This window comes from Dromaius novaehollandiae, chromosome 3 (assembly GCF_036370855.1).
Source record: "Dromaius novaehollandiae isolate bDroNov1 chromosome 3, bDroNov1.hap1, whole genome shotgun sequence".
In the NCBI taxonomy this organism is placed as follows: domain Eukaryota; kingdom Metazoa; phylum Chordata; class Aves; order Casuariiformes; family Dromaiidae; genus Dromaius; species Dromaius novaehollandiae.
In genome coordinates this window covers 101,915,522-101,940,254 of record NC_088100.1, presented here as the reverse complement: position 1 = coordinate 101,940,254, position 24,733 = coordinate 101,915,522, and the positions used below count along the sequence as shown (strand labels likewise).

General features: G+C 37.4%; 1 protein-coding gene across 4 annotated transcripts in view; it reads left to right on the top strand.

Moving 5' to 3' along the window:
* BICRAL (BICRA like chromatin remodeling complex associated protein) overlaps nt 1-24,733 on the top strand; it is a 47,151-nt gene that overhangs the window by 14,918 nt on the left and 7,500 nt on the right. For 2 of the 4 annotated variants that reach the window (XM_064509601.1, XM_026123285.2), the window contains exons 2-8: nt 2,834-2,867; nt 11,434-11,482; nt 14,118-14,166; nt 14,245-14,313; nt 18,806-20,506; nt 22,351-22,456; nt 23,737-23,837. In XM_064509601.1, coding sequence (XP_064365671.1) covers nt 11,439-11,482; nt 14,118-14,166; nt 14,245-14,313; nt 18,806-20,506; nt 22,351-22,456; nt 23,737-23,837 — 2,070 coding nt within the window. In that variant the 5' untranslated portion in view covers nt 2,834-2,867; nt 11,434-11,438. The remainder of the gene's footprint in view (nt 1-2,833; nt 2,868-11,433; nt 11,483-14,117; nt 14,167-14,244; nt 14,314-18,805; nt 20,507-22,350; nt 22,457-23,736; nt 23,838-24,733) is intronic. The other 2 variants (XM_064509600.1, XM_026123286.2) reach the window with 1 other exon arrangement.

The window sequence follows — 24,733 nt, the reverse complement described above, 5'->3', positions numbered from 1 at the left end:
CTGAGTTTGCAGACAAAATAAGAATTAACAAGATTAATTAGCACCAGCTGACAATGTGAGTCTTCTATTCCTGGAACTTCTTTCGTTATAGTTTTTATATAGATTTTACAGATTTTAAAATCTTCTAGAACTATTTTGGATGTTAGTTTGAATAAGGTAGTGCTTACCAAAAAGCAAAGAAAGAAGGTGGGCTCTCTCTATTAAAACTTAATTCAGTAGCTTTCCTTTCATGGAAGGTATTAAGAAAGGGTGGGGAAGAAGAAGTGGGGGGAAGTCCAGGAAGAAAGTTTTGACTTAATTGCAAGAGACTGACTGTTTTTGTAAGGGCTGATCTTGTAACTTGTTTTGGGGGAACTTGTATTGATTTTATTGTGAACTTGATCTGAATGTGGAAATTCAGTCTGATGTTGAAGGTTGAATTTATTGAGAGACATGTTGACTGGAGAAAAAAATCTCGGTCCCACTGAACTAGGTGGCAAAATCTCCATTGGCTTCAGCAAGGCATTGGCTTCAACAAGGACAAGATTGGCGGCATGGAGGATTTTTATTTTTGGAGCAGTGCTGCACTGCTGAATTAGTTACCATCTGTCAGTTCATCATATTCAAATTTTAGTTGACTTCCTGAACATGTTAACTGAAAGGATACACAGCTTTGTTCAGCTTTAGTTACTGACGGGGAAAAAAGCATTAGATGATACTTGCTTGTGTGTATCATACCTGTGGCAAAAATACCAGTGTTGTGGGTTTTTTAAACTAGTATTGAGTGGTATTAAAAAGGTATTAACTGGGCATGGGTTTACAAATTAATAGAGAAATGATCAACTCATAGGGAAGTTGCATTCTGGGACTGCGTATATATTTTCTCTTTTCAGAATCTTTGAAAATTATATGTAAGGAATGAAGAGCATGACATGCAGTTATTCTGTACTAGACACCATGTAAAAGCACCTGAAGAGGTGATGCAAGACATTACTTAAACTACTGTGTTGCACAAGTAACATACTCTTAATAGCTTGTGTTATTGCATACAGTAGTTTCTAGAAGTATTTAAGAACATCTAAGTAGCTTTGGGTAGGAAAACATTTCTGTTTTAACCAACTTTTTTGAGATTACCCCTGCTTCTTTTCCTTTCAAAGTGTTCTGTGAATACTGAGATTCCCCAAGAGTTATGTGTGTGGTAGAGCAGCTAAAACTGAAGACAGAGCCCAGAATAGGCAGTAGCATGCTTGTAAGGGTAGTCATCATTTGGGAAGCTGGCTGAGCTGAGTGTTGAGCCTGGTGAATTTCCCATGGTAGGTAAGCATCCTGACCTCCAGACTGAGTTATTCTGGATTTTCTGTGTGATTTCAAGAACCTGTTTTTAGATGGAAGTTTTGTAAAAATGTTGGTGTGGCCATGAAGAGCTCTATGTTCAGTGGGGAAAATTGTATTGAACAAATTAAAAAATTCAGTTCTCAGTATGTGAAGTTTGTGGTGGGAACCACTTTGCCCTGGGAGTTCAGAGATCTCAGTGTTCTTGTCTGTAGTTAGACTGGCTTTCACTAACACATATACTATTAACAATTGAAGTGTGAACTTCCATTTTATTCTTAATACATTAAAATATGATTATAGTTTTTGGAAGCTTGATAAATTAGCAGTGCTTTTGCCCAACTCAGTTTAAATAATCAGTTTTACATGCTATATTAATAGGAAACAAAATTTAATGAATGGACAGTCTGTTGTACGTTGTCTGTGCTTTAGTGTGTAGTTTTTATTTGCCCTTCTGTATGTGGAGCTGGTACTTACAAATTGTATAAGGACCCTGTCTTCTTAGGTGCCCGTCTCCTGCCAAGCCTCATAATCCATTGAGATGCATACTGTTGTAGCACTTGTGTGTTTCCTAAGTGCTTGTAGCTGTTTATCTAATTCCTGAATAGTTTACATCTCTGACTCTTCTTTTTTTTCTTTTTAAACATTTTTCATAAAGAGAGATTCCGCATAATTTTTCCAAGTATTTGAATTACAAATTTCTTCTTGTACCTATCGTGTACAGAAAGTCTTTTAGAATACGGATGTTTAAATTGAGAATTCCACTGTTGATTTCAGACATCGTAAGTTCATCTTAAAAACACTACTTAAGTTTAGAATCTGAGGATGGAAATGCATTTTCATATATAGAGAAAGTTCACACAAATTAAGTTCTGTATTACTAATTTGGAATCCCAAATTTATTACTGTGTTAGCCCTTCTTTTAGAGTACAATTCCTGATAGAACTTGAAACTATACAATAGTTGTTTTCTTTATTGCTTACTCAGGAAGGGAAAAATATATGTAAGAAGTATGTTGGTAGAGTATAAGCCGAGTGTGATTTACAAGTGAGAAGTTGAGCCCCTTGCTTTACAAAGTACATTTAAAAAATTAATACTACTTTCTTACTCCTGTTGTCTTAAAATGAGAGCTTTTTGTTAACTCTCTTCTGTATTTTTACTCAAATAAAATTTGTGACTGGCATTTTCATTTCCAGTCAAATTCTGCAGTATTTACCTCTTCTGATGACTGTTGTGTCATTATTCTGTTACATATAATTTTTTATACTAACAAGTATCTCTTAATAATCTTTTTTTTATTCCATTTTTGTAAAACTTAGTTCTTGAAAATGAAAAGACTGGATGTGGCGATCAACTCTAAGCTGATCATAAAACACGTCATGATTACCTACAGGAATGTGGTACTACCCTGTTGGCCAGATCTTAGATTGTTCAAAAGTAGTGTGAACTTGAAATTTAAAAACAAAATATACGCTAAAAAGGGTTTGAATTTACACTCCTTTTTTACACTCCTGTATTGCAGAGAATACAAGCAAGATTCTGCAGTCCTTGTACAGGTAAGTTCCCTTCAATTAATCTCAGGCCTTCTTGTTCATTATGAACCTGAAGTGATAACTGACATAGTAAATCCCCAGTATAGACAAGGTAATAGTTAGGACACATTAGCAAGTTGAAGTGAGTACTGCTTAGATGATACACAGTAGCTAATATGTAATAAAATGATAACTTTTTTTATTAGTTAAGAAATACAGTGTGAATTTTGGCACTATTAAAATTAATAGAAATCTTGTAGGGAACTTGTGTGACGGCAGGATTTCAACTGTGGGAGTTTCATCTCTGCAGTCAGCGTAGGATCAGTCTTAATACTGTCCGTACTACTTTGATATGGTTTAAGGAGCATTCTCTGTAGTGTAATATTTCCTCTTAATAGAGTTACCTTTTATGTATATTCAAAATGAGGGATAAAAATGTCATAAATTTGATGTTGAAATAGTACGTTTAGTTCACTGCAGTACAGTTCGCTATGGTGAATATTATAGCAATTCTGATTTTTTCTGTTTTTGTAACTGACTACTATTATTGTTACAGTGACAGTTTATTTCTCAGGATTTTCCATAGTGGAATTAGTAATAATATTAGTACTGTAGATTAAATCCTGGAAAATGGTGTAAAACCACAGAATGGCTCAGATGATTTGATGTTTCGCTTGTATTATAAATCACAATAAAGGTTTCTTTAGAGTTTCTCCGACTGGACAAAGTCTTACTGAAACTAGTGAGATTTAGGTATATTGTAACTTATGGAGCGTTTGCTTAGGTACCAAGTATGTTACTGTGTTTCAGTTGGATCATCTCCCACTAAAAGGCAGTCATTATAGCTGTCATTTCCTTGTTTGAAAACATAGATTTCCAAAGGTCACTTTTCGTAGTAAAAAGTCATGGACCAGCATGCTGCCAGTCAGGAACTGATACTATGTTGCTGCACTGAATTTGTAAGTTTGTAGATTTTTACACAGATTTTGCAGATAATTTATTTCCTTTTGCATTACAAAGTTTGGATGCCAGTTATATCAAACTTCTAGGAATTACTGCTCTCAACATTGCGGACCATTAGAGGTTATGTGGACGTATCCCCTGCTGTAAGCAAGCTAGGCTCAGAATTAGAAAAGGTTTCAGAACTCAAATAGCAGTGTGCAAATTTCCAAAGATTCTTCAGTATTAATGCTTATGCGTTCATGTTTGTGAACCTTTTTTCCTTATATCCAATTGTTTTCCTTATATTCAATTGAAATTTCTTGTGTTGCAACTTGTAACTGTTGCCTCTTGCCCTTGTGCTGTGTACTGCTAAGAGTCTGGCTCTGCTTGTCTTAACACCCCCCTTTAGCTAGTTGAAGACTGTAGTTAATCTCATTTAGCCTTCTGTTTTCCAGACTAAAGAGTGTAGTTTCCTCAAGTTTCTTCAAATGTCATATGCTGCAGACCCTTAACCATTTTATTGGCACTCTGCTGGACTCTCACCCATCTGTCTATATCCCTCTTAAAGTGAAGGAACTAAAACTGAACACAGTATTTCAGAATGGACCTCACAATTGCTGAATAGAGGAGAATAATCACTTCCATCAACTTCTTGGCTATGCTCTAGCTAATGTGAGAATGGTGGCTGTATTAATGTGCACGTGAGGCTGCAGTTGAACAGTTGTTTTAAGCAGACAGAAATGCTGATCTCTTCCCTTCTAAATTACTCGGACTGCTCATTCCTATCCCCTCTATTATCCTGGAACTACCATTCTTGTAACTATATGGCAAACCAGAGCCAAATCAGGAAGCTAATCCAAGTTGAAAAGCAATCAGTATTTTTCATCAGGTCAAATTTTCTCTTCCTGGTTACTGTACAAAGCCTACAGTTAACTCAGTGAAATTGGAAAAGAGAGGAGCAGGAGTGCTCTTTTCCTCTTTTGGTTGGCCTGTACTTTATACTGTGTTAGAGTGTTCAAAAGAAGGTAGAGGCCTTAAGGCTGGGTATCAGCAGTCCCTCAGAATATTGGCCTGCATAGGTGTGTTGGAATACTAGAGGATATCAGGTGATAAAACTGGCTTTCTCTACTGGAAGGAACTTGAGCAAGCTGACTGTGGAGTGACCCAGGTTTCCCTCCTGCATGCTTGTCTGCCCCTGGATCAAAGCAGTAACATTTGGCTTTGTGATAAAGCCAAGAATAAATACATGTTTCAGCAGATGAAATGGTGCTTTTTCCTCCAGTCTTTTAAGTTTTCCACTTTTTCTATTGGTTGTGGATTTTTTTTTCCCTGAGACTAGGAGGAATTGCAAAAGTTCTTGCATATCTGACCACTCTAGAAGTGATGGCTCTAATTTGATTGTTACACATCAATATGTTTTGATGCTACTGTTTCTATATCAAGTCACAGCAAAGTTGTAGTCACAGTGAAGTTGTTTTAATGCAAGTATATGAATACATGCTGCATTAAAGGAAAATGTTTCTGTGCAAATGGATTTAGTCAAAGATTATCAGTGTGTCACTAATTAAAATGTTTAAAAAAAAATGTGAGTTCAGAATTGTGATTTCATGTGTAAAATGAAGAAGGTTCAGTGCTGAATCAATCCCAGATTGTTTTATAATGTGACAGCAAGAAATTTAATGCCTGTAATGTATATAGTAATTGTACAGTATCAGTCAGTTTAGAAAGGGCTAGGAGAAAAGTAAATTATGAAGATTGAGAAACATGGTTGAAAGATGTGTGTAATGCCCTCCCTCACCATTAAGAACGTGCTAATATTTGTTGTGTTTTCTTGAGTCAGTCTCATGTTACCTCAGTGTATGGATAAATTATTCTTTCTTAATGCTTTCAATTACAAATACGTTTGGAGTTCAACTGACTTCAGAACCAGTACGTTTCTTCTCTTTGCCTTTGTTAGTTCCATATTCCTTTGTCAGTTTTATTAGCTAGCGCCTTGTCTTATATTCTTCAGGAGCATGTGAGGAAGAGGGTCTGTTCCTTTCCCGAAAGGCAGTAGGCAGTGTTGCTTCTTCATGTGCTTGTGACCCAAGTTGAAGTATATGCTGCCTTTGCTTTTCTCCAGAGCAGTAAGAGGGGTATGAAACAAGGTAATAGAGGCCTTAATAATAATAAAAAGGTTACAGGGAGTATCTGTACTGGGTCGTGTTTAATTAGTAATGATTGTCCTGTTGTAAATGAATAGTACTCCTTTGAGTTAGTCGGATATACCAGCATGGCTGAGTTTGGCCTGGTTACACTAAATGGAATTTTATATGTTTTAAAAAAGACACTGTTGAACAGTGTTGATGATAATTAGGTGTTTGTTATGCTATATTGTAACAGCTCTCCACAGGGTTGTATGGCCCTGGCAAACAGATGTTTTCCCCCACCTTGCTCTAGCTTGGGCCATTGTCAGGGCCCTGAATGCACTAACAGGCCTCACTGGCCCAGGCCAGCCTCCTCGGGTCCTCCTGCACCCTGCCCAGCCCCAGGCCCCCATTTCAGCCCAGGGGCTGTCAGTCCCTGCCCCAGCGATACTGTTGTGGTGCTGGTCTCCAGCTTCCTCACAGCCGTGCCCCATCCTGCTGCTGTGGACCCCCACGCACAGACTGACTTCCTGGCCTGCCTTTGGACCTGTCATGTCACTGCGGACCTGCCTGATGAACTAGGCTGTGTCTGACTTTGGTTACCCTCACAAGACCTAATCCTGGTACTGACCTTGGCCTGTGGATTGCCTTTCCTGGCTTTACCTCCGACCTGCCTCATTGTCATGAGCTTGCCTGGTGATCAGGACCCTTGGATGAACTTGTCTGCTCCCTGCCCCGGGCCTGCCCTGCTCACCTCAGTTGGCGGTAGTGGGACGGGCCCTGGATGGTTAGACTTCTGCCTTGCCCAGGCCGTGTTACCCTCCTCAGCTCCTGGCTCCTTGCAGTCCTTATGTCCCTTACAGCCATAATGGTAGCTTCCATCTGAAGCTTAACCTTGATTTGGGTCCAAATCTAGAATTGAGTCAGTATGTGAGAGTCTAGATCGTGTACCTAATCTTTCAATTCTTACTCATTGTGTCTAGTTTTAATTTCATACTCTCTTGGGATAATACGGTTTATACCTGTGTTTCATACACAATATACTGAGACAAATTCATGATTTGTGTAACTTGTGTATAAAAAGACTAGAAGGATAGTCTGTGGCAAGAAAAGCAGCAGACATGAAAGTTCTGTGTTTAAATAATCAGCATTTCTAAGTTAAAACTTGCCAGCAATTTGTGTTACAGAAAACGTGGTATGAAAATTATGCAGTGTAGGCTTGCATTTATTAACACACTTCTAAATTAGTATCTGTGTATCTTAAAGTCAAGTTTGTGTTGCTAAAGTTGCCCTCTTTATAAATAGACTGAATGAGTAGTTGCTTTTGAGAGTACAAGGGCTGAATCTGGTTGTGCGCCTCTTCCGTTGCTGCCCTCGAGTTAATAGAACAGTAACCATTGAAAATCTGTATCAGTTAAAAAGATCTAAATCTACAGCGCACTGAAACAAGAATAAAATTTAGTCTAAATAGGTAGTGAGTTTATGTGGCTTGGTGTAAACTTGATTATTCTTTTTACAGACCACATACCCCTATGCGTGCTGTTTAAATTGCATATTGGTTCTGTGGTATTTCAGAAAAGCAATGCAATACAGCATTGGGTTAGTATAAAGTTGTACAGCTATTGTTTGGGGATGGTGGTAATAAGAATTTGCTGAGCTTTATTTTTAGATTTGAATGTGCAGGAGTATAATATACCTGTTAGACTGTGGGTGCTGATCAGAATAACTTTTGAACACAGCAAGAGATACGTATCCAGTAGGTGTGTGCTTGGCTCTCTGGTGTTATGTTGATAAGCTATATAAAAACTTTTGATAGTAGCTGTCTACGGATTAACTCTTTGGTAAAAAAGAATTAAAAAACTTACTACTTTTGGCATATTTTTTCATATGCAAACAGAATTCTGCTAGCATTTTTGAGAGTTTTGTTGAAGCACAAAGAAAAATGTAAGTTCCTAAACCAGATAGCTTGCATTGACACTTTCCATCTGGTTCTGTGGATATTGTCTTTGGTATTGTTAATTTTTTTTTTCCGGATTCTTTTTCTGTGTGGAACTGCGAAATCATGGACCCCACACCATAGACAAATTAAGAAACCCAGACGAATATACTGTTTGGGTAAAGTCTGCTATTACATGGTCTGTTTCTTCTTGGTAACAAAAAACATGATAGACATTTAACAATTAAGTCTTGTACAGTGTTATAGCTCTTCTTCTCTATGCGCCTTACAAAGCCTCTGTATTTGTATTTCTGAGGGATGTTACATCTAGCCAGAGTTTTTCTCCATTAAGAGCAAACAGAAAAGCTAACAGTTGTTAATGACATATTATGTAGGGTAAAGCATAGGGTTCTGATTTTAGGAGGAGATACTTAGGCATTATTTCACCTGCTGGTGCAGAATGATATAAAGAGACTTCCTCTTAGTAACTCTGCTGAAAAGACTGTAAGAGATGGGAGCTCTCAGGTGATTTTATTTTCTTGCTTGTTAGGAAAATTGCTCTTCTGGAGGGACTGGTTGTGGTTCTTGGCATTTCCCAAAAACGCCTAGTATGTTTTCTTCATTTTATGTTGTCTGTTGTACAGTGGTAGAAGGCTACAGTATGTTGGCTAGGTTTTTCTTATGACACGCTTGTGGAATGAGTGAAATGTATCAACAAATTATTTTTTCTGATCAAGTCAACTAGATGTTTAGCTAAAGGGCTGAGTAGTGGAGAATATGTATTCCCATTAGGATTTTCTCCTTGGCATTCCTGTGGAGTTTTTTCTTCTGATAGTAATTTGCAGGTTTCAAGGGTTTGATGAACTTGTCAAACTCAGCTAATGTGTGTTAGTAGTTTTAACACCCACAGGAATACTGACTGAGCAGAATTCTGTGGTCACTTGCACTTTTCCATAGCATGCACTCTTTACTGTGTAGTTGCAGAGAATTTTTTGTTTGGTAAAGCAAAGACACTTTACTGCCTTTTTTTTTTTTTTTTTTTTTAAATAGCAATATCAGTATTGTCATAGTAGCATATGGGATTTTCTAAAGTAGCCATGCAGTATGAAAGTACAGATCCTCTTGACCTTCAATAGAATTAGTTTGGATTTTTGGTATTTCTGTTTTTTGTTAGCTAGGTGTCTTTGAAACATGCTCTTGACAGATGGATATGCTGTTTATCTGTTAGAGGAAATAACAGCTTTCTGTAAGTAGTGGTAACAATGCAGTTAAAGCAGAATGCAGTTCACTTAATAATCTGTTCTTACTAATGCACATTTACCCTGAAATTTAATGACATCATAAAATGTCATGTTGTAATTTACTTAGAATTAAATTGCAAGACCAGTATTCATGCTGGTAGCTGTACACAAGAGTGAGCAGAAGTGCTGCTGAATCAAGGGAGAAATGATTTTTCTCACAATGCAGAATCACATCATGAATGCCAGTTTAATCTAACGTTTGAAGTAGTTCTCTGTAGCCATGGTTTCTTTTCCTGTTCTTGCTGTTATTCCAAAGAGGTGGTAGTGAGGGTTCCTTGTGGTGACATATCCTCTCATCTTGCTTCACGCTCTCTGCAAGCTACAGCACAGAGAATTGAAGAAAAAACCTGAATGAGGCTATGCAGTATAGATGACAGGGTACCCTCTGCTTGTCTAAAGGATAAACCAGTGTCAGAATCTATGAGTTAAAGAAAAAGGGCATGAAAAAGATTACAGCATCCAAAAGAATCACAGAACAGTTGAGGCTGGAAGAGATTTTTGGAGCTTTTCTACCCCCCCCCCCCCAAGGGTCAGCTGCAGCAGGTTGCCCAGAACCGTGTACCATTGGGTTTTGAGTATCTCCAAAGATGGAGACTACGTAAACTTTCTGGGCAACCTGTTCTCGTGTTGATCACCCTCACAGTAAAATTTTTTTTCTTACATTTAAATTGATTTTCTTGTATTTCAATTTGTGCTCATTGCCTCTTGTTTATTCACGAGTACTACTGAGAAGAGTCTGTCTCAATCTTTACTCCCCCTACCCCCCATCAAGTATTTATACACATCAATAAGATCTCCCTCCCCCCAGCCCTCTCTTCTTGAGGCTAAACAGTCCCAGCTCTCTTAGCCTCCCCTTGTATGACAGACGCTCCAATCCCTTAATCATCTTCCCCGTTATGGTGATCAGTAAGAGAGCAGTCCTGAAGCAGGATTCATGTGGAGCTGGTCAAGGAGAGCAGAAGTTTCTGTTTTGCAAGAAGTTGCAGAACTTGATAGGAGATATTAGAAGAGATGGAGTGAAATGAATTAAAGCCAAAACTACATTAATAAATTTGAGTGATCAATATAATAACCTTTTTAGGGAAGTAGAGAAAAAAAATAAGCATGGAATGTGGAGAGATCAATTTGATTTGATTATAAGGTATTGTGAAGATGGGATTGTATAACTAAGTGGAAGTCAGTGTACAGAGACATGGGTTTAGGAAATGCTAGCATGGGTTGATAATTTAACTGGTGGGATTAGATGAGATGCCTGCAGAGAAGATAAGGGAGCACAAAGAGGTCCTGAGATTTACTGGCAGGAAAAAGGGAGAAAGTGTTACAGAATCTTCAGATGAAATTCCGAGACTTACGATGAGCAGAAGAACCAGGACTGTGCAAACTGAAGCCTAGAGGAAAAAGTGATGAACATATTTTGTACAGCTAGTACCAAACTGAGTAAGCGGTGAATAGGAGAGTAGGTGACTATAATATTGTGAGTCTAAAAACGCTCTGCATCCAGTGAATAGATGTTTACATTCAGTTTGGGTAATGCAAATGAATTCCCCACCCCCTTTTTTTTAAGGCTTTTCAGGACTCTTAATCACAAATTTGCTGTAATACATGTCCGAGTATTACTGAGGAGAAAACTGAAAGTTGCGTGTATCAGTGACTAGCAATAATTAAGAAGCATATGCTAGAATAATGGTGTCCTTTTTAGTGCTTTGCGATTTATATCGGGTATAGTTTTGTTTCTAGACTGTAAGGGCAGAGTCATCATACTAACTTAAATTTGTTGTCTTTTTGGCTGGTCAATAATAAATAATAATTCTGAAGACTTTGTTGTAGTTTCTGTAGTGTTCATGTGTACCCTCACTGGGAATTGTTGTCAGGCTAAACATGAATTCCCACAGAAGCATATTAATGGGAGTCTTGAGATAGCATTCAGTGTTGATTTTTCACTTCTTTTTTTAGTTGTAAAAGTTCTGTTTAATCAGTTTGGTTAGGCATTTGTCTTTCTTCAATTTTAAATACTTAAATAATTACAGGTTAGAACATTAGAACCTCAAATGGAATTTTGTAGATCATTACACATGGTTGAATTTGGCTGTGAGATAAATGTTTGGAATGTATATGGATCTCAGTTAGAAATGCTTGTTAATTTAAGAACTTTGCCAAGAGTGAACACCTGTCAACTCCCATAAATTAATAAAAATCATTGAGATACTCTAAAAATTGTTTTGTTGTTGAAAACAATCTTCTGTCTGATATGGATCAAATATCCGTCCTCTCCCTTTTTGCTTTAGTTGTCATGGATGATGACGACGATGAATCCTGTCTCCTTGATCTTATCGGGTAAGTTTTCCTTAAGTAATTCTTTCAGAGAAGTTAGGAAAAATAATTTTGCAAAATTATCTGCCAGAAGGTGATTTCTTTTTTTCCCCAGTATCATCCCAAGATTAGGTGCAAATGAAATTAGTAGTTATGCTTCAGTTTCTTCATGCAGAGATACATACATGACAAAAACTTCTATCCTAGTTTATGCTGAGTGACAGTCCACTTGCTGGCATTCTGCTCAAGGGTGGTTAAGGAATGAGTATGCATGGAGGTTGGATTCTCTTTTCAGCTGGGGTAACACCAGATCAGCGTTGAGGAACGTTGCTAAGGGTATTGTTAAAAAGTTTATTGAAAAGAATTATTTTTTTGGAAAAACAGAAGACCTCAGCTTTTAGAGTAGAAGCGATAGAAACTTTGTAACTACTATGCTTGTATTTTAAAGGAAAAAGTAAAATTATGGTTTGTTTCTCAATAAAAAATGCTTAATTTCTATTAATAGTATGCATTTTCATAAAGATGTTACTAGAATTGCTATCTATTATTGTTAAGTATCAGCAACAAACAGGGATTGAGCGTTTTGCTCAAAGATGCTTGCTTTTAATAAAATGGGGGTTTTCAAATACAATCAAAGAATCTTATGGTCTTGTTTGTTTGCATTATTTCCATAACACATTTGCTTGCAGTTTTATAATAAATTCCACATGAGAATCTCATTAAACAATAATTAGGTAAGCTGCAGCACAAGCAAAAATGTTGTGGATTTTATATGTGGCAAAGTTACTTACCTTTGGCTAATGTTCATGTCAAGTGTTCAAGAACAGATGATCTCCTGTAATGCATTTAAAGCATAAGAAGAATTTGAACATCCCAGGTACAGTACTTCACTCAGACTGGCAAAAATCAATATGGTATCAGTCACGTAGCAGCTACTCAAATATCTTCTCCACTTCATACAGGAATTATATACTATCTTAAATGTAGTAAATGATGTTTTGCATTTCTTATGCACTCAGAGCTTCCAGCAAAACTAGTGAGAGCTTTGACTTCAAAAAACCAAAATACCAGCTCAAAACACAGTGCTGTATTTTGGGCAGTGCTATGTGGTTGATGTGACAAAAGTGTTGCCAGTAACGGCTTACAGTTATATTCTATGTAGTATACTGTGTAAGATTACTGATTGTAGCCGTAAAAATGAGAATACTTCTATCCTGCTTGGAACAAAAGAATAACAATTGATTGCATGGGACAGTTAAGTGCTCTGCCATGAGCATGAATTACGAGGATCCTTGTACAAGTTCACAGGTGATCCAGAAAAGAAGTGCTGTGTAGATGAGCATTTGTGTGGAAATGTGTCCCCTTCCTGCTGCTTGCAGGAATTACTGTCTAAAGCATCTAGAAGAATGGAAGACTGTTTTTACATCAAATCTTTGATTTTGGTAAGTGCCTTCTAAAATTTTCTAGTTACTAAAGACGATATGTAAGGTGATAAAGTGTTTGCCATTTTTAATTGCATTTTTCATGACTTAAAGCTGATGAATGTATAAAACAGCTTGATTATGTATCAGTAAAACTCATAAGCATGATAGATCCCTGTATGTGGTCTTGAGATCTTTCTCCTTAATTCTTGAAATTTAGTGTAATCTACTATGAAAATGACACTTTCATTTGAAAATCTATATAGCCACTTTTAAGTTGTAAGCAAAATTCTACTGTAGAGTCCCTGCGAAGGGACTCTGTTTCTGTTTAACATGTCTTTAGTAAATCTGTGAATTTTTTCTTTCTTTTTTTTTTTTTTTAATATATGAAACAAACAGAACAGGCATAGAGGTGTGTTTGGGCTTTTTAAAGACTAATTATAAACCTGAAAGATCTTTTAACTTGTTCCCTCTTTATTTTGTAGGATGATCAAGAACGAAGAAGAGATGTTTGGAATTAATATTTTTACATGGGAAGCTCCTGCTTCTCAAACATGTTTTAATATTACTTTTTAACCAATAAAGATATTTTAAAATCAGAAAAGTCTGTGTTGTTTTGCTCTTCATGCTGATGAGCATGTTCAGAAATGCTGTATCATTGTTGTATTAAAATAATCTATGTAACATAACTTTTGAATATATCTTGATAGGTCTGTATGTGCAGTCATATTAATGTATATCTATTTGAATCTTCAATACTTACTCTATCGGATGTTAAAGATTACGATGTATAAGTATCATAATTGACTGAGACACTAACTAAACAGTGGCTTCTATAGCTGATCTCAGTAGAAGAGAGGGTTCAGATTTTAGTTTTCGTATTATTTGGTGGTAGTATTTTCCTTACGTTTTGAATTCTCTGCTGTCGTAAAATACATAGTATTTTAAGAAAATATGAGAAATATCTTCATAAAAGGGAGTTAAGCTGAATGTAACTAAGATTTTGTGATGAACATAGTTTATTATTTGAACTTCTTTGGCCCTATGACAGTGTGATAAGCATTTAAAAATTATGATGGTAAAGAAACACAGATCCTCAGATGATGTAAATTTTGAGCTTTGCATTGGAGTCAGTGAAGCAGACCTGATTTGTATGAGTAGAATACCAGGCTCAGTTAAATTAGCCTTATTAGCAGAGAGAGCTGTTTAAGTGATAACTTTTTTTTTTTTTTTTTAAGGGACCCACAGGCACTGAATTATTTTCTACACGGACCTAGTAGTAAATCTGTAAGTAGCATTCCTATGTATTAGACATACATAAACTTTAGTACATTATTTTTAAACGTGATTTTTATGTTTTACCAGAGCAATGAAGACTTGACTAATGCAGAATATTCTGTAGCCAACTCAAATTCAATTTTCGCCAACTCCAATGTAAGTAGTCAGGAAAGAAATTTTATTTTAATTGAGATTATGCATGTCTCTGTTATGGTTATATTTGTTTTTTATAAGACCAAATGAAGTAGATTTGGGCTTTGACCTTTCCGGTATGAAAATTCTGATTGCTAACCTACAGCTACCTCATGGTATGTATTTTAAACACTGGGTTTTCAGTGGGGAGTTAAATTAAAAAATATATGGCACTCTTGGGCCATTTTTCTTGAATATGCAAAAACAACTTGCTGAGCAGTGTAAACATTCTCCAGTGTAACTCTACCGAATGAACTGGACTTGTCATTTTAGTGTTCACAGAAATAGTAGCGCTCAAAATCATAAAGTTATAGTCATTCATACATTTCCTGTGTATATTAGGATATTTTTGTTTCTTCAAGAATCTCAGATAGCAATTAATGTTATATTTTGTTCTTTAGGCTGAAAAGCTAGCTTGGGATATTTTCTTCCTGTAACTCCAGTATTAGGGATTTTCTCTTGACTATTTCCTGATTCACACTATGCTGTGAATTAATTAGTGTTGTGTATGTAACTTTTTACCCTTAAGAAAGGTTTTAAAAAGTGATTTAAAATGTGTTAGGTGCTCTAAGTAGTCTTCAGTATTTTTTCTTCACTAAGAGAGCATTGCAGCAGTTGGCCAGATTAGCCAGTGAGGCTGTGGAATCTCCATCCTTGGAGTTTTTCAAGACTCAACTAGGCAGAGCCATGGCTGGTCTGATCTAGTGTTGGCAGTAGTCCTGCTTTGAGCAGGAGGCTGGACTAGATGACTTCCAGAGGTCCCTCCCAGCCCGCATTTCTGTGATCTCCAATTTTTTTTTTAAATTGACTTCTTCATGCCACCATTCAGTTATGTGAGTACGTACAGTAGAGTTTTCCCAGTATTTCCTCTTTCTGTTTAACTGTCTTCTTGACTGTGTATGTTTAGCCCATGTTCCTAACAGATTTGTGGATATACTGTAGGTGTGTAGGGACTTTAATTGGCATGCGTAAGTCCTGTAAACTATATACCTATGTGGAGACCTAGTGGCTTTCTCTAGCCACAGCACTGTAAGGTTGAAGTATTTGCCCTGCCCCTCTCCTTTCATCATTACTATTACATGTTGCAAAAGAAATATACATCGAGTGACAGTCCCTTCTCCACAGAGTTTACAGGCATAATGGATACAAGACATGACAGATAAACTGGTTGGGATGATGGTTGGGAAAATGGGGTACCAACAATAATAGGGTGTACCCAATTTTCAGCTGATCAGGATCAGTGGTCACAACTTGATACCAGGCTAGCCATTATCAGACAGCAGTTTCCTGTATGCAGCATGGCAGAGGTGAGTTTTGAGGAGGCCTCCTAAGAAAGATAAGATTATGGGGGGAAAAAAGGGTGACATATGACATGGATTTGCCACAGGCTGGACTTTCTAGTTGTTCTTTGCAGAGATTCTTCGAATAAGCATGGGTGTGTGGGTGGGAGTAAGGGGTGTATTTCTTGTGTATTTTCAGAAGGTGATCTTTTGGAGTAAATTGAGAGGAAATGTGAGATACTGAGGAAGATGGGATTGTTGGGCAGGTATTAATGGTTGGGAGAAATGAGAACATTTGGTGAATGCCAGAAGAGCTTTCTGGTTATGAGATTGGTGAGTAGATAATCTAGAAGACAAGGGATCAGAGTTGCAGTTTTGTAGTGTGTGTTCCTAGGACTGCTTATTCCCTTTCACTTTCCAACTCTTGTTCCCCTCCTGTTCTCATCCTTTTGCATCTCTGTAACTAATACCAATGCCATCTTCTCTTCCCTGCCTCCTTTGGGTAGGAGCACGGTGCTAACTTAAGAATGACAGATTGCATGAGTAGATTCTTATTGTGCATTTTGAAGGGACAGGGAGTATCTAAACTACAAAGCCCCTTTGGTGGATGGTTTCACAGCCCCTGCTTATAACTTAAGACACCTGAAAAGTGGAAGGCATCTGAGAGTTCCCCCCCACCATAAAAATTTTGCAGGCACTGAAAGTTCTGGTTTTGTATGTGTTCAGAATTGCTACCATGGAATGGGATTGAGTGTCTTGATGCCCATCTCATGCCTTTCAGTGGCAGAGTATACACGTTTCAAGGGTTCAGTGCCTCAGCTGATAAGCATACTCAGCCAACACCTATCACAAACAAGACTGAACTCAGTGTACACAGTAAGTGAAAGAATAGGAGGCAGTGTCCACTCTTCCTCCTTCCCCCCCCCCCCCCCCCCCGAGTTGAATGACGTAATGCCACCTCCACTGATTCCAGGTTTGTTTGCTTGGGCTGTCGTCAGTCTCTGTTCTGCCTCTCATGAGAGAAGTTCCCTACCGTTGCAGTATTAGCTGGGTTGTGTTCAATGAATTCGACATCCTTCCTATTACTCACCCTAAGAGAGTGGAATATTCATATATTCATGGAGCCAGAGAGAGTAGGACTGGTTGCTGGTAACCAGATAGACAAAGTTACAGAGGCACTAAATGCCTGTTGAAATTAGTAGGGTGTTATGTGTGTCTTTTTTTTTTTTTCTTAATACCTGGGCAGTAGAGATTCAGCTGCTAACTTGGAAGGTCCTGAGTTGCTATTTATGCACACAAAAGTGTTTTCATATGTTAAACAGTCCTGGGAATAGAACTTGGGATTCTTCATTCCAGCAGGAGAGTTTCAAACTGTGAACATTGATTGCCAATAACAGTATTACTCTAGAAGCTGAAGCAGGCCCATAAATTACAGAGGTATGAAGGATTTTGGATTGGATTTTTTGTTCTGTTGTATTGTGTTAGATGAGATATCTCCATAAAATATGCTTTCTGCTATGAATCCTGTTCTTATGTAGCTAGTGTTCCTTATAACTTACGGAAGTGAGATATCCAGCTTGGACTGTGAATTCTGCTTCTGAGACGAGGTGCCTAAAAGACTAATGTAGAAACATAGTTATTGGAGACATTTTACAGACACAGTAGAGAGTTCTCCACAGGAAGCTGACAGTCAGGAGTCCTAATAGAACCCTAGTTAGTGCCTCCTTTTTCCTCTGTCTGGTGGTAGCTAGATGCAGTCTGGGACCTGATTTGTCGTTTTAGGTGTTCATGAGATGCAGATATCAAGACATTTAAGTACCAGTTTCATTGCTTTTGTTAATATATATGTAAAAAAGTTTTCTAGAATTTTATAATTGTATTTGGAAAATGTTTTATTGAATTGTAAAAACAGTCCCTTAATGTTCTAAAACATACATGAAGTTTCATAAAATAGAATTAGAAGGAGACTGGGGTCAAATTATAAATAACTATAATAACTAAAATCGTAAGTAACTATGATGCTTGGGGAACTGAAGTTAGGATAGGGGCTTATTACATGTGATAGTTATGCCCTGCAGCACCTTCACACTGTTTAGATGAGGTGAAAACGGATGTCTGCTGATCTTCAAGGAGTGAGGGTTCAGAATATGAACCTGTTCATAATTTCACATCCACATTTTGCATTTAACCTGGCTTAAAAAGAAATTGGATGTTGTTTTGGAATAATTGAGATAAGATTTTGGAATTTAGAAAGGTGAACTATATCTAACTTAACTATTTTAAGTGTTCCATATTCATTTATATTTGACATTCTTAGCGTGCTTTAGAAACCTGGCATCTGTGTGCTTAGAGTTCCTGGACTTGGTTTTGTTGTAAGAAAATTTTATTGACTGTAGGGCAAAGTAAAGAAACTTCTGATTTTCCGTGTCACAATAATTTTGGTTATGGATTTGAAGAATTTTTCATTCAAGGTGTCCTTTCATATTTACTATAATTTCAACATTTATAGTTCTCCATAATCTTTTTAATAACATAAAACAAATTCTATAGCATTGTTTTTCTTACTGCTTTATTTCTAAAATTCTTTTAAACATAAAGATTTAGCTTAGTTCCTTAACTTAATGAGGTGGCCATTAGTTTGCTCTGTGTGACTGTAGAAATACTGGCAAAAATTTGGAGATGAGAGGATCTCATTTGATAGAGAAAGCCAGCAAAAGAGCAGCTTTCTCCCACCTCTTCCCTGCTACTGCTGCTACTATAATCTTGCCCCAAATTCAATTACAATGGAGGTCTTTTCCCTCCTTCTTTCTTCTACCCTGGGGTCCAACCAGTGCTTGAGCTTGAGGACAGGGAAGGTAATAGCTCAAGAGCATGTGTCACATTCTCTTGAGACAGCACAACTGCAGAGCTGAGTGCTGTGCGATTGAGAGATTTGAGAAGTGAAAGGAGAGGAGTGTCCCCAGCAGTCTGTCATGAGGGCCTAAGTGGGGTGTAAGTGATGCACATGTTTGTGCTGGTCCCCTGTATGGGATGAATGTCCTCTTATATACATACGATGCAAAGGATGTATTTTTGTAGGCGAAGTTTGTTCGCAAGGAGAGTCGTATTGGGGAAAAAAATTTTAGAGCTTTCAATTTTTGAAAAGTGATTTAATTTCTTTGTTTTTTACATTTCAGAACACTGATCCTAAGTCATCTGTAAAAGGTGTAAGCAGTCAACTTGGAGAGGGGCCTAGTGATGGACTGCAGCTCTCCAGTAGCCTTCAGTTTCTTGAAGATGAACTTGTATCTTCTCCTTTACCTGATCTTAGTGAGGATCAGCCTTTTGATATTCTTCAGAAGTCCTTGCAGGAGGCCAATATTACTGAACAGACTTTGGCAGAAGAGGCATATTTGGATGCCAGTGTAGGTTCTAGCCAACAGTTTGCACAAGCTCAGCTTCATCCTTCTTCATCAGCATCCTTTACTCAGGCTTCTAATGTTTCTAATTACTCAGGTCAGACGTTGCAACCTATAGGAGTCACTCAAGTGGTACAGCAACCTGTTGGAGCATCTTTTGCAAGCAATACAGTCGGTGTGCAACATGGCTTTATGCAACATGTCGGAATTAGTGTTCCCAGCCAGCATTTGTCTAATAGCAGCCAGATTAGTGGTTCTGGGCAGATACAGCTAATCGGTTCATTTAGTAATCAGCCTTCCATGATGACCATTAATAACCTTGATGGATCTCAGATTATACTGAAAGGCAATGGTCAGCAAACACCTGCCAACATGAGTGGTGGCCTCTTGGTTCATAGACAAACTCCAAATGGTAACTCATTGTTTGGTAACTCAAATTCAAGTCCGGTAGCACAACCTGTAACCGTTCCATTTAACAGCACAAATTTCCAGACATCGTTACCTGTCCATAATATCATCATTCAAAGGGGTTTAGCACCAAACTCTAATAAGGTTCCCATTAATATCCAACCAAAGCCTCTCCAGATGGGTCAACAAACTGCTTACAATGTCAATAACTTGGGAATACAGCAACATCATGTACAGCAAGGGATTCCATTTGCTTCTGCAAACTCACCTCAGAATTCAGTGGTTGGTCCTCATATGTCTGTTAATATTGTTAATCAACAAAATACAAGAAAATCAGTTACACCTCAGACAGTTAGTAATGCTGGAGGTAGTATTGTTATCCATTCTCCTATGGGACAGCCTCATGCACCTCAAAACCAGTTTCTCATACCTACAAGTTTGTCTGTTAATTCTAATTCAGTTCATCATGTCCAGACCATAAACGGACAGCTTCTTCAGACTCAATCTTCCCAGCTGGTTCCTAGCCAAGTATCTGCTGAGCATGTTATGCTGAACAGGAACTCTACAAACATGCTAAGGGCCAACCAGTCATATTCAGGACAGATGCTGAACAATCAGAATACAGCTGTTCAGCTAGTTTCTGGACAGACATTCACAGCTCCTGGAAGCCAAGTTATAGTAAATCATGGATCTTCTCAAATCGTTGGTGGACAGGTGCCACTGCAGCAGGCTTCGCCAACAGTGTTGCATTTATCACCAAGTCAAGCTAATGTTTCTCAAGGAAGATCTAGTTTTACTACGATGTCACCTGGGCAGTCTACAGTCTCAAATATGTCAGCTTCTAATAGATTTGCTGTTGCAAGTTCTTCTGGTTCAGTACATCCTAGCCTGGGACCACCAGTTCAGTCTGTTGCATCAGGAGGAAACTTTACTGGAGATCAGCTTGCACAGAACAGAACTCAAGTCTCTGTCAGTGCATCACATCGTCTTCCAGCATCCTCTTCCAAATCCGTCAGCACCTTTAGTCACACGTCAGTTGGAGTAACGCAACAACAGTTCGCTTTTAGTCAGGTATGAAAACTTTTTGAGAATGCAGCTGAAGAAATGGTTCTTAAACTGCTAAAATTTGATGAGCAAGGCAGTGTTTAAGTTGGTATTAATACATTAATTTTGCTGGTTTATATTAATTACGAATATTGTGGAACTGCTGAAAATTGCTGGATCCCAGTAGAAGTAATTTCACTCAGTATTTTCTAAAATAAATAGAAGTAAGTGAAATGAGTCTTTAATTCAGAAGATTTTACTGTTGGTTTATAGTGGTATTTTCAAAACTGCTTAGTGTTGATCTTTTTCTGCTCCCACCTAAACTAAGGAGTGTTGTAAAACTACACAACCCTGGGCACTCCTGAAAATCTTACTGTTGGGCTAGAACTAAAAGTTTGGGTACATTCTTAGCATCTGTAGGCCTTTTGATTTCACTAAGAACTATGCATATATTTTCAAGGTTTGACCTGTTCAGATTCAGGATAAAAAGGTTTCTCAGGCCATGTAATCTGTTATTTCACCTTACAGAGTTAATCCATTAAAGGTACCGTTTTGGCATTTTGTCCATTACAGTTTTGTGTTTCTTGAGCAGTTTCAAGCTTTCAAATTCGAAATTAAGAGGCCAGAAAAACCCGCAAAAGATGTTTCTTGGAACCCTTAAGAGGAAATATGTTCTACAGCAGTTTGTAAAAAGGGTAACATTTGAAAAAAATCTTTTTTCTAAGAAGAGATCAATTAAGTAAGAGGGAGAAAGAAAAAATCTGAATGTGCTTGTAAAATGAGAACAGGTCTTACTTGTCCACTTGGTGCAGTTACAGTGTATGTATTCAACTCAAGTTTAAGCATGTCTGTTTTCATATGTGAACTTCCAAACTCTGCCAGTATTCAACTGAATGACTGGTCACATAATTAGGAATAGGCTATTATGACACTTTTGTGGCTTTTGCTTTGTTTTTTTGCTTTTTTTTCCTTAGTCAAAATATTGACAATAAAAGAAACGTCCCAGAATACACTTGCACTGGTTCTCTTCACTTTTTCCGTTTTCCCAAAACTAAAATGGCCAATAAAATAGTACAGCTTTACTTAGAAAGTAAGGATGGACCTGTTGTAGGACCACTTTTTTGTCTTTGCTAAAACTGTTAGCGCAGATGGTAACTGTTTGTTTGTAGATGGGTAACTTAAAGCCTGCCTGACGGACTCTTTATGTGCATCTTCCCATTTGTAGGATATGCGCTGAGGTCAGTGAGTTTCAGCAAAAAATATTTCCTGTTCCTGTGAAAGAACATTTTATTTGTCTGTTGAAATTTCAAAGCCTAAAATGGAAATGTGTCCATAACTAACTACAGATACCAGATTCTGCTGTTTACGAGAGTCTTTTTAGTATGTTTGTGTTTACATTTTAAATATTGTACTGTACTGTAAAGTGTGTATGTATCGTTTAGTCACTAAACACTACTTAGTTTGTGCCACTGTATGTTTATTTTTTTGGTTGAGACAGTTTGTTGAGACAGTTTGTTTAGATACCTTTTGCGGATTTGAGACTCTCAGAAGTACACCTGTCTGAAGGCCACTTTGAGGTAGAATTGTGGTAAATAATGGCTATTGTAGAGTCTTTCCTTTGCTTATTTATACTTTTAGTATAATATTTAGTGTAATATCTGTTCCTCTCTAATGTACTTCATAAAATTCTTGAGCTTAGTAGGAGAGATTGAGATAGCTTGAGATTCCACCACTTAAAGTTGAGGTGAAGGAAAGATGTGCAGAGCTGGTGCGCTGTAGTTGTCCTTTTTTTTGTGTGTGTGTTTTCTCTGTTTAATAAAGCATTCAGTAAATATTTCATTGACATGTGTATATGTTTCACATTTTCACAGGCACAGAAAAAATCTATGAACCAGACATCACCCGTTTCTGCATCAAAGACACAGGATAATTTGAGGCAGCCTCAGCTAACAAGTCTTCTGAGTAACACATTATCAGGTCAACTAAGGTCTTTTTATAATCATTTTCTCTAATTCCTTCAGCAGCAGAAATTGGTTATCCTTCACTGTGTCAGACTTGAATTGATGGTTTATGCTGATAAGGTCCTAAAGGTTATCAGAATTTTATTTTTAGAAGAATTCAAACCAAGCTTTTTAGTATTGAGTGTGTGCTTTTGTTTTTCCCAGCCCAGGCAGCTAATAATTCTGCTTCATTTTTCAGACTGTTAAGTGAAACCTATTCTGTAAGCAATTATTTCCCCTGTATAAAACCCAAATTTGTTCTCTTTTATTTCTCTTTTTTTTTTTTTCAGCTTAGGACATTAGTAATAGAAGGTAATTTTCAAAATACAGACCTTTGCTGCAATATTCCCTGAAACTTCTAGACCCCCTCTTGTGATGGCTGCTTCAGATACAGAGGAAAGAAGAATAGCGATGACAAGGTTATAGGCAGGCTGTCTTCACTGGATTTGCTTTTGAATAAGTTTTTCACTTTCAGTTAGTTAATGCATTGTTCATGGCCAAATACTCAACTTTTCAAGTGGCACTGTGCTTCTAAAAACGAAACAAAAAAGTGCCAGATCATGACAGATTCAAAGCAAACAGAGAAAATGCAGTAACCGTCTTGTTCTGTTTGTACATAAGTAACCTTTCTGAATAAGGTCCCATAATCTACTTGCTTTTTTTTGTGTGTGTACTGGTGTGTGCAAGCTGGTCAGGCATTCTTTACAGTCAACGCAGATGTTTGTGGAAAAAAAAATTTGTTTGTTCTTTGGGTATTGGTTGTAATGTGCATGACTGATAGAATGCTGTTTGAATTCCGGAGCCAGACAGTTGGAGGAAGTCTGCACATCTAAAATCAAGGAAAAACTTTAATATGGCTACGGTCTAAATATTTGGAAGAGCTCTACAAAATTCAGGTTTATATGTTTGGAGGAGTATTTTGCTAGCATTGAAAAACTTGATAAAATCTGCCATGTGATTTTCAGCAAACTTTGGAGACGTTATGCATATGATATATATATTTTTTTCCTTATATTGCAGTAATGTGGTAGGACATAATTTTTATCTAAGCATTTTTGTAGCTTGCAGCACAATATCAGTCCTATTTGATTTTTATGTGCCAGTTTCTTGGCAGGGTTGTTGCGCTAGGGTTTTTAGGCATATGATGGGTATATATTTCTTAAAAGCGAAAAACTCAAGTAACGCCATTGGGACAGGTACCTGAAATGTATTCTGTTCTTGGCTAAGATAACAGTCTTTTTAACATATGCTTTATAGGACAGGACTCAGGAGGAAAAATCATACCACAATCTCTAGGAACAGCACAGCTACAACAAGAAAAAGTAATAGGATCATCTCCTGTTCAGCAGAATATACAGGTAGAGATTCTCTCTTTTTTTTTTTTTTTTTTTGTTCCCTTTCCCTTTAAATTTTAGTGAAACTAAGGATGTTCCAACACCATACTGATAATCTACGAGTCCTTCCACTTTTTATGTTACAGAAAGCCTCTCAAGCTTTCTAAATAACACCTTGACAAAATAAACATCGAATATTTTGCCAGTTAATACTCTGAATGTTGTTTTGAGGTACATTCAGTAAGTGGAATCTGTGAAATATGACTGTACTACTTCCTGAATATGTTTCATATGGCATTATAATTCTTAATTTAGTTGGACGTAAGTTAGACCCACTGTTATTGTTGCTTCCTGTGAACAGCAATTCTCCAGCTGTTTGGGAGGGGATGGCTTGGGAGAAGCTGCGGATAAGTTTCATTTGGCTTTTGTCTCTTCTATTCTTTCTTGTGTTGTTTTTTCATTTTTTTTGCCCTAGTGTTCCCCCCCAAGTTTTCCTATATATAGCGAGTCTGTGGAAAAAAATCAACACTACTTCCAGAGGTTAGGGCTGGAAGGGAGGCTGGCTTTTTTGGAGCTGGAATACAAGTACTTCTGGAGGGAGGAAACAAAGAATTGTTACATTCATGGGCTGAGTAGCTGAGAGCAAGGAGCAAGTGTTTGAAGTAGGCTGGAGAGTTGTGGATGGAACTGAACTATAAAATTAAGAAAACAAAGGATAACCTGATTTAGAATTTTTGTTGCTTGCCATTAACATATTTTTTGATGCAGGACGACTTACATGTTTTGCCCCATCCTTCTGGCAATAAAGCAGAAAATACTTAATGTACTACTCAAAATTGAGTTCTTTGAATTATTGTCCAGATGTGCATTCTCCTGTGGTGGTGTGAGCTTTTTATGTTTTGCAGCTAGAAGTATTTTGG